At 38.1% G+C, this 10,551-nt stretch overlaps 1 protein-coding gene across 1 annotated transcript; it reads right to left on the bottom strand.

Moving 5' to 3' along the window:
* Nucleotides 1-5,553: 5,553 nt before the first annotated feature.
* On the bottom strand, nucleotides 5,554-9,783 carry LOC139945589 (homeobox protein Nkx-2.1-like). Its single transcript, XM_071943000.1, has 2 exons — nucleotides 9,154-9,783; nucleotides 5,554-8,242 (listed from the first exon to the last, which is right to left on the bottom strand). The coding sequence occupies exons 1-2, from the start codon at nucleotides 9,494-9,496 to the stop codon at nucleotides 7,464-7,466; spliced, it is 1,122 nt and encodes a 373-aa protein (XP_071799101.1). The 5' UTR covers nucleotides 9,497-9,783; the 3' UTR covers nucleotides 5,554-7,463.
* Nucleotides 9,784-10,551: the final 768 nt, after the last annotated feature.

Here is a 10,551-nt window from a genome sequence, read left to right as displayed (position 1 = left end):
AACACTGGACAACGGCAGCGATTTTTAAATGGGTATTTTGACTGTGTAATGCGGCATGATATAATCTCATACGGGCGACACCTCGTCTTTAGTGACTGCAAGCGGTTCGTAAAGCTACACGTCGCACGAGGCTGGATGTGTTAAATTAGGCACGGTGGATCGGTAAAGCGGGCAGGGTACGCCGAAAGCGACCGTTGGGCTGCTGGCGCGTTCTGGCATGCAACTCTAGTAGGAAGTGAATATCATATGATATCATTCACAAAGTTTTAATCAATGAATCCTTTTTTTTCTAGTATTTCTGTAGCATGAAGTTGTCCAATATGTTTCTAAAAATACTACCTGTTACGATAGCAAAATAAATCATAAAGACAATGTCGAATTGGTTTCATTAAGTAACTTATGTTTGTCCACGACGATATTAAAGGAACTTATGGTGTTCTCTTGCGAAGTAATGTTTCAAACGGAAACAAAATATACCAAGAAAACAGATCTGGGGTCGTATATCTATAAATCTTACCCATCAATTGTAATTGACAAGAAAGTAAGACTGTCGGTAAGAGAGTCTCAAGTCTCCCCTTGTTTCTGGGAGAATTGCTCATAAGTTCTCGAGATTTGTTGTTCGTTCCACTTTATGCTTCATTTATTATTCCTACATGTTAAGTCAGTAAATTCATGATTCTGTGAAACCGGAGACTTACCACGAACAAACACAGTTGGAATGCTAAGACAATTGCAGCTTCGTTTGGGGAACTGTGGTATAACAACAGTTGGTAAAGGCTTGATATGCGTTAAAGGCAGTGGACACTATTGGTAATTACTCAAAATAATTATTAGCTTCAATACTTTCTTGATGACGAGTAATGGGGAGAGATTGATGGTATAAAACACTGTGAGAAACTGCTCCCTCTGAAGTGCCATAGCTTTCGAGAAAGAAGTAATTTTCCACAAATTTGATTTCAAGACCTCAGATTTAGAACTTGAGGTCTCGAAATCAACCATCTAAACGCACACAACTTCGTGTGACAAGGGGTTTTTTCTGTCATTATTATCTCGCCACTTCGATGACCGATTGAGCTCAAATTTTCACAGGGTTGTTATTTTAGGCATAATGTTGAGATACACCAACTTTGTAGGCTTGTCTTTGACAATTACCACTGCCTTTAAATAGTCCACAACTGAAGGCGTAACTTTAATTTAGATCAAATTGTCAAAAGAATTGAATGGAACAATCAATCTATAAACATTTAAACGTATGTGTGTGTGTGGTATGCAGAATGCTCTGGCATTTGTTATACAGCCAATCGGTTTTATACGGGTGTTACTTTTACTAATGACATGGAATATAAACAGCAATTAAAAATACCCGATTTAATACCGTTGAAAAAACGTCAATGTGTTTTAGTAAAGCTTGCTATTAACTTTAATGTGGATTCATTGACGTCTTTCTGAAAATAAAAGAAAAAACTGTTATCCACTATGTTTGTATGTATTTGTTTATTTTGTTTTATTACATAGGCATGTGTTGTCAAAACTTATTGGACAATATGTATTAAAGTATAAACATAATCAATCTGGGTTTTTCCCCAGCAAAAATAACAATAATAATGATGAATGAATATTAATGAATAAATAAATAAACAAGTAAACAAGTAAAACAAAGAACGAATAAATAAATAAATAAATAAATAAATAACCCATAAACAAATATAATATAGTTGACAAATACATGAACATGAATAAATTATAAATGCAACTAAGAATTGCGCAATTATTATACTTTCATCTGTGTACATTCCCGATGAATATTTTGAAAATACACAAGTTTAATTAACAAGACTTGATTTTTGAGTGAGTGTTTATCAAAGGCTATCCCAAAGTGGTATAACTTTCAATCGCAGAATGCTACCCATTACAAAAATTGTCAATTTTATTTGTCCATAATATGTTTCCCTGAAATAATTATCATTTAAAGACAATGGACACTATTGGTAATTGTCAAAATCCAGTCTTCTCTCTTGGTGTATCTCAACATAAATAAACCTGTAAAAAATTTTAGCTCGATTGGTCATCGGAGTTGCGAGATAATAATGAAAGAACACCCTTGTCGCACGAAGTTGTGTGCTTTCAGATGCTTGATTTCGAGACCTCAAATTCTAAATCTGAGGTCTTCAAATCAAATTTGTGGAAAATTACCTCTTTTTTTGAAAATCACGTCACTTCAGAGGGAGCCGTTTCTCACAATGTTTTATACTAACAACCTCTCCCCATTACTCGTCACCAAGAAAGGTTTTATGCTAATAATTATTTTGAGTAAATACCAATAGTGTCCACTGCCTTTAAGTGTGACAGTGATATGTTAATAACAATCATAGTGTTGAACTAGCGGAAGTATCTACCAACAATGTAGGCCTACTCAACTGAGTGTACAAACTTTCAGAAAGATATAGGTTATAATTTTTATAGCTTGTAAACTGGCGCCCAGAATTGTACTTCTAAGTTGTGGCTGTTTTCATCTTTTGTTTATTTGTTTTTTTTATGGTATTTTGTTTATGTTTCCTACCAGTCTATTTTTGCAGGAAATTTAACGCGGGAAATGAAATTGTCATATTTCAAGGATGTTTTGGTACATCAATACTTCAGTAGACTATACATGCCAATCATTCGTTACAATTGGTCTGTGTCTGCACTTCAATTAGTTTTCCGCTACTCGAAGCTATGGTAAATGCAACGCATCATCTAGGTGAAGGTATACCTACCCCACTGTAAACTGATCAAACACGAGTCTCAGCTAACGGTTATTGACTACCTGCAAGTATTCCTCACACAAAACACCCCCGTCACAGTATACCCGCAATACTTCCAAATTCATATTAAATTGAAAGAAGTATTATCTTTTCACGATTACCAAAAAAAAAACACCCAAAAGAAACAAAGAACGTTAACGACCACGTTCGTCAAATGACTTCCATTGTCTTACCAGTATCTTTAGATGTGTATTTCAAGATATGTGTCGTTGGACTATTCCACGAAGAGTGTTGGAAATTTCCAGGTCTGCGGAAATGTTGAGATAGAGAAAGAGAAAACTCGAGATATTCTACATGAAGTCAAACAAAACGGAGTAAAACCCCCAAATTGTTATAACTGTCTTTCATATGTCAGTCTTGAATCGAAGTTATACGCAAGCCATCCTATAGACTTCTTAACATAATTGCCTTGTGGTTAAATAAACTATCTATCCAGTCTGAACACTTCTGAGCCCAATTTCATAGTGCTGCTAAGCACACAAATTTGCTTGAGCGTGAAATTTCTTTCTTGAAAAAAAAGGATTACCAGCCAAATTTCTATTTGTTGCATATTGCTTGTTACTGGTATTACTGGTAATTCTGTTTTTATCAAGGAAGAAATTTCATACTAAGCAAATTTGTGTGCTTAGCAGCTCTATGAAATTGGGTCCTGTACATAATTGGAACGGGGCTTTAATGTTATTTAGGCTAAGAACACATTGGCAACCCAGTTACCAAAAGTGTATTCTCAAGTTTAAGGGACCGGTAACAAAGCCTTTCATAGTATCAGTCGACACACTTCAAAATATATCTTTTTGATGTAAGGTTTGTACTGCAGTACAAACTTTGTATGAAATATGGTGGACTGTGTTTAACCCAACAGTTCATTACTTGTCAGTCAAGAGAAAAAAAATTACTGAAACGTCTTCACATAGAAAGAGGATACCTTGCGAAGAAGTGGACGTGATTGTAGGCGTGATTAGGAATTTCAACGAACTTGTCAAATCTTGCGATTCATTTGTATCTCAACTGGGCGGATAAATTGATGGATAATATAAACTACCACTTCCTTGGAGCGTATGGCAAGCCTGGAAGTACACGGATGCCTGTCTCTGTTGCCCCAAGTCTTGGCCTTGGTATTGGTGCCCCTTCAAACGTTTCCTAATAACTTAACGTTTTTCCCGGGGAAGTTCCCTTCCCCAAATGAAATTTCAGGCCTGCTTGCAAATCACGTTGTCACTAGTTACCCATCACACGATTAGAGGTGAGTTGAAAAGATTGTTTGCTTTAAAATATTATGCCAATCAAAAGAAAACACAATAGTGTCCAAAGAGGAAAACAAATCCCCATAATTAAAAAAAAAAAACTATAAATAAAACAAGCAAAATTGCAACATCAAATCTAGGGGCTAGTAAGTATTCCAAGGAAACACACGCTTCGTTCATACAAGCTTTACATCAACCGAGGCTTGGATTTTCTCGGCGCATAAACTTTATCATAATTTCCAACTCAAATGCCTGCGTGATTTGTTTGCACTTACATAACGCTGTGATCAAATATTAACCTATATTGTTTGAAAAATTTACAAATCCTGTTGTTGAATTTTGCAGATAAATAGATTTTAAAAAGTCAAATTTTGTTTCAAGGGGTCTTGTGAAACGACTTAATAAACCATTACGAGTAGTTAAAATACTCAAATGTCGTTGCATTTAACATGAACACGGAATCACAACAAAGTATCACCTTGGTTTCGTGAACAGTACCTGTTTTATTATTATTATCTACATCCTCATATTATGTGTCATCATCAAATGACGTCAGTACAAAGGTTCTTTAAATTTATATTATTTATATAATTCTAAAAGTGTCATCTCGACATTTGGACCCTAGTTAAAGATTTTACAAAAACAAATGACAGCAACAATCAATGGTTGCTGCCTTTTTATAATATATGGGTATTTCAGGCTTGAGTAATAAATACGCGGAAAATTAACATTTCGAATTCAAGTTTGACAACAAAAATTAACCCATGGAAATTGTCCCTTTATACATAATGTCTCCATCAAAAAGTAGAAGATTGGCCTAATATAGGGACATGCATGTTTCAGTGCACAAACTTGGGACCCTTTATCTTATTTAAACGGTGACCATATTAGACTACTGAAAGCTATCAGTGAAAGAAGTCTTCAACTGGAAAGAAAACAGATAACAACATGACGTAGTCGATTGTAGTAATGATAGGATCCACATCTACCAAACAATTTTTTAGCAATTTTACGTAACAAATAGTATTTTTAAATGTTCTACTAATATCTTGTTCTGCATAATTGAGATTTTAGATTTCTTGTCTGACCCGAGCTGTGCAAGCGCAACCCCGATAACGAACGGTGAGTAAATTTGCCCAGGCGCCTGGTAAATTTACCGTGTTCTTTGTTGCATCGCAAAGGGCCAATTCATTGCATATAATGTAGAACATGATTGGAGCTACCAGTACAAGGGACAACTTGACCTGAGCGGTACATATTGGTTTGTTGGGGAGGAAAGATAACTGGGCCAACACTGTGATGAGTTGACGGTTGCCTTAACGGATCCACGTTAAGTCAAGATTGACAAATGCCTGATCTGGTTCTGATATCAAAACATGGCCTAGTTTTAGAATGCTACAATCACGGGTGGTACCAAGGAGCAAGATAGGTTGCAAAACGGAACAGTTGTGATAATGTGGTGTCAAACCTGAAATCACAAACCCCTCCTCACCCAAAAATTACAATTTATTTGTAATACTGGAATGTTAATTTATATAAAACAGTTTGAAACATCAATCGGGAAAACAACTTATACAAGGCCTATGAGAAACGGTTTCGAAACTTTTCAGTACAGTGTAAAAACAGATATGACAATAGAAAGTACTTGTTGGTAGGGAGGGCCATTTGTGTAGAGCTTTAAATGATACGATAGTCTTTGAAACGCTTTTCCTTATGCATCATTGAGGCAATTCCGTAATGTATGTTGTGGATCTTTTCAAACAAATGAAACATTATTTCATTGGTTAATGAACAACTTGTGTAAAAAACATTGGGTGTGAACAATTATGAAGACAGCCAAGTTTAGTCAGTTCTTGTAGTTTTGAACTCAATCAATGAGTTATTTTAACCCACTCTAACAAATAATGATGATAAATACATAATGATACCAATATTAAAACACAATACAAAAACAAACCAATGAAATAAGAAAGAAAAACAAAGTTTAAAAAAAAAAATCAAATAAAAGAGGTCTAAATTGATTTTGTTTTTTAAACTGCTGAACGAAACCAGATTATTTGAGGAAATTTTCCTGAAGATGCATCCCGTGATTTTGTCTTTCTTACTGGAAATCCTAACAATCTCTAACCCATTTTGTTATAGATTAAACTAGAAAGAGACTAAAAATATAAATAAATAAGTTGATAATACAAAACGTTCGTTGGTTGTTATCAATTTGATTAGATATATTTCTGACCTGCAGTCAGTTAACAAATAGCTGCCATAGATACAAAAAACAACAATCATAATGTGGCGACGTGGCGCGATAATCTGATGTATCCGATGTTGTCGTTTTTAAAGAAGATCAAATCTCGGTGTTTTAGTAAGTCATGTCCAACAAATGAATTAAAGTGTCGAATTTGATTAGCTAGACAACATTTTGAATCGGAATGAATGTGTTGTCATCTGCAGTACCTTGGTGTTTCACATTTTGTGAGCAATGTTTTCAAAATGTTGATAAATTAAGTAGGCTTACCACGGGAAAAGTGTGAAAATTAACTTGCTTGGCTTGAAATGATTACGGGCTGTAAATAATTAACTTGTAACTTCTTTCGTATACAACGTTTTTGTGTGTAGACCTTTGGGTGATATTTCTAACTGGACATAAACAGTGGGAAAGGGACAGAACAATAATGAATTAACGAGGGAAAACAGAGTCGGTTCTCCGCTAAGTTTTCTTTCGGTAACCACTCATCAAAAAAAGAATAATGTTCGTTTTCCCAAAAGAAATATTTTAAAACTGTTTTCACAAACTCTTCTACAGACGTGCCCATGAAATACATTATTCCAAAACAACAGTAATAAATTATAAGTTCTACTCTTTCTACACACCTGGTACGGGTTCTAAAAGTTATTTCTATGAAAAGAAAAAACAGCCACCCGCACTTCTGATCCCAATTAGTTCAAACAAAACAAAAGCTGTTTACTTGATAGGTAAAGCAGCGAAAATCAGACGTTAATTTCAGGCTGAAATAAGTTCACGCTCGACACATACACGATAGACTCACCTCACCGAAGAGACTAAACTCATCCAAAGTTGTACAAAAACTACACAGAGTGTTTTGATTCCATCATCTGATCAAAGTTTGGCATTCTTGAAACTCTCTTACGAATGTTTCATAACAATAGTCTTTGCTTATATTATAGATACAGTAATGTTACTATGATAACATGTCACCACGCCGTAGTTACAGAAAATGTTTGGACTCAAATACTTGCGCTCTCACTGGGAGTTCAAACCACCAACCGAATTCGAGGTATTGGGTGGTAAATTGTTTTTTGGTATTATAAAAAAAAATCAGTTTTTGTTTTCAACCATTCCAGGGTTACACGGAAAACTAAGAGTTCATATCAAGCTATTTAAAAACGATTATTGTCACCATGTTCTGCCGTGCAAAAGGAACGGTGCGGCTGAGGACATGTTGGTACCATTCATTGAATGGTAAGGGTTCATTGCTACGGGTTGATGGTGCGGGGAATGGGATGAAGTTACCCCCGGCCCCGTGTTAGCGCTGACACCATGTCCGCTGCAAGACGACGTGGAATTCACCGGTACTTGCTTATGAACTGACGGAGTCAGGTGAGCCTGTTGTTGTACGGTCGATGAGATTTGATGTGACGGTACGTGATGGGCACTCGGCATGGTGTTACCGTGGTCGCTACCCGTGCTGTGGGCATCATCTCCGAGTTGAGGACTCGCACTGTCCTGTGCCGAACCACCGCTGCTGCTACCGTTGGACGAGCCGTTACACGGCTTCCCGTCTTTGACCAGAACGGGGACAGCTACACGTCTCGGTGACTGATGACAAACACTATTGTTGTCTGCCATGTTCTTCTCCTTGGTCTGTCTCTTCATCTTGTACCTATGATTCTGGAACCAGATCTTGACCTGGGTTGGTGTGAGATTAATGAGGCTAGCTAGGTGCTCCCGCTCTGGGGCTGAGAGGTACTTTTGTTGTTTAAAGCGACGCTCTAGTTCGTAGACTTGGGCTTGAGAGAAGAGCACCCGTCGCTTACGACGCTGAGCAGATGGCAACATTGGCTTGGATAGATCGCCACCGAGGCCCGGCATACTCATGTTCATATTCATATTCATATTCATGTTCATGTTCATGTTCATATTCATTGGAGAGGCTGGATTCATCAAGCGAGAGACTGTTTGAAAAAAGAACAGAACAGAAAAGAACCGGTTTAATTGGCTATTTGAATTTTACAGTTAGATTATTAAAGTGTTTACAGTACATGAAGAAAGTTCGGTAACCATTTGATTTTGTTAATGTCAATAATGTCAATGATTTTAAATAGTGTTCGGAACATAATGTTCAAATAACAATTTAGAAAACTTTTAATCTATTTTGGATAAATAATTCAGACATGAAGTTGCCAAGACAAACAAAAATAAAGTATTAACTCATTGGTCTGAAAATTTTAAAGTGTTTGACAGACGCTGCATCTAACATAAAATGGCATGAGATGAAGTATTAGATAAATGCAATATAAGAAACAACTCGGGTATGGTTTGGCATCTAAACATAAACATTACAGAAACATTTTCATGATACATCAAACAATTTGGATTGAATCTAGCAGTTGGGAAAACCCTCCTAGCTCGCTAAGGGGCTCTGAGAGGCTAATACCATAACATCAGCGAGGGGTTTGTTATAAGGACTAAAGACAAGTGATAGTGTTCCACTCATCTGGCAATCTCAACTCCTCTCATACTCTCCTCGTAACCACACTAGAGAAGGAACAAGCACCATTTTGAAGATGGCAAAAGAGGCTTGGGTTTAATGTTCTCCCCCAAGTATCTGGATTGGAGGGGTGCTCTTACTTAGCCCCTGGAGGAATCTTATGAGAGATGTCATCCAGTCAGGGGGTTGGGTCACTTTGAAGTGACGTTTGGGGTGAAGATGGAAATGCGTCTACAAAACTATCTAGTTCACATTTATCTGTTGGTAGTATTTGTTTACAAACTCAAGAACCAACATCGAGCGGTAAAGGTTTGCGATTGTACAATTACAGACGTGTTTTATGTGTCTTTTAAGGGGGTTGTGTGTTTTACTTACTTGAAAATCTTGGGTCCGGGTTAGCGCCGTACCAGCTCGAAGCCGATTGCCGAACATGCTCGTTGTAGTGGGAGAGTTCTCCGACGGACCCGTTGCAGTACGTGGTCCCGAGAGGCGGATGGGAAAGCTGAGGGACGTGCATGTGGTACGGGTTGCTCACGGGTACGTTCATAGACGACTGCATGTTCTGTGAGTGTTGCGGGCTACGGTAGGTGGGCTGCATGGTGGTCATGAAGTTCCCACTTGGATCCAGCATGGATTTCCTGTAGCCAAATTCCTCTAGCGGACTCAGGATGTCTGTGACCGAGAATGGAGTCGAATGTGTCTTGGGGCTCAATGACATGACTTGCCGGCGCGGAGCGGGCAGCGAACGGGATCGACGAAACTCGACCACTCACTCCCGGTGTGTCCCTGGTTAGTAGATTAGCTTAGAGTGGATCAGCGCTGGTTTTTATCTTGCTTGAGTCTCCTTGCACGATACGTGTGTGTGTGTGATGACGGTGGGTGAATTCCCCCCCGTGCTCAGTACTCACTCACGTATTGTGGATGGATGGATGGACCGGCCCACGTCAAGAACTACCACACTGCATACTTGAACGGGCTGTTTACTATCACCATCAGTTAGCTGCAGGGTCTGGTTGGGTGGCGCTGTAACGCTGCGGGCGATATACTGGGCTTTACTTCATTGCCCCGTTGATGCGGTGGCTAAGTGGGCGTGACCGCTCTATTATAAATACACGCAATTAAATAAGATGACGGTGACATGTCACGCGGGACGCCATTGGTGCTCTACGTGTGATGACATGATTGACATCGTCATTGATTTACGGAACGTGTGGCCATCCGTTGGTTCAACTGAACACCCCTGTTTAGGTTCTTCTTCACTACCCGATACTTCAAACAAATTATGATGGTACCTCATACTTGATATTGGAATCTCATTTCTACCTCTTACTCTCTACCTGAAAAACAATTCCGCGACTGTTTTGTCTCTTAATTAGTCCCGTTCACACTCAGCAGCGACTCTAAAGTTAAAAGAAAAGTGTATTGGTCAACCGTCCGTGAAGCTATATAACTCTATGGTAGCACTAACAGTAATACAATATAGGCTGCATACTCAGGTATACTTAAACACAGCACAGTGTATATATTTTGTGTGATGTTAGGTGCTTAGCCATGGAGTGTTCACTTAAACTATATCGTCACAGCGAAGTAGTTTTGCAATAAGAGCAGAGCGGTTCCTGTCCACACATCGTATGATGGTTCTTTCCACACACTCTGAAGAATACAAGCGATCAAAGTGACGGGTAAATAAAGTAGTCCTTCGAGCCGACGACGGCGCACTATGTGCAGAAATCTAATCACGCTTTAAATGCGCGAGATAATGTTACCCACACT

This window comes from Asterias amurensis, chromosome 1 (genome assembly GCF_032118995.1).
Source record: "Asterias amurensis chromosome 1, ASM3211899v1".
Lineage (NCBI taxonomy): Eukaryota > Metazoa > Echinodermata > Asteroidea > Forcipulatida > Asteriidae > Asterias > Asterias amurensis.
Note: the sequence above shows the minus strand (reverse complement) of the source record. Positions and strands in the feature narration are given on the sequence as shown.

Excerpts from the sequence above, each read along its gene's own strand:
- LOC139945589 (XM_071943000.1), bottom strand. The coding sequence starts at position 9,496 with ATGTCATTGAGCCCCAAGACACATTCGACTCCATTCTCGGTCACAGAC. Across the intron at positions 8,243-9,153 it reads CCCGGACCCAAGATTTTCAA|TCTCTCGCTTGATGAATCCA; the intron begins GTAAGTAAAACA and ends TTTTTCAAACAG.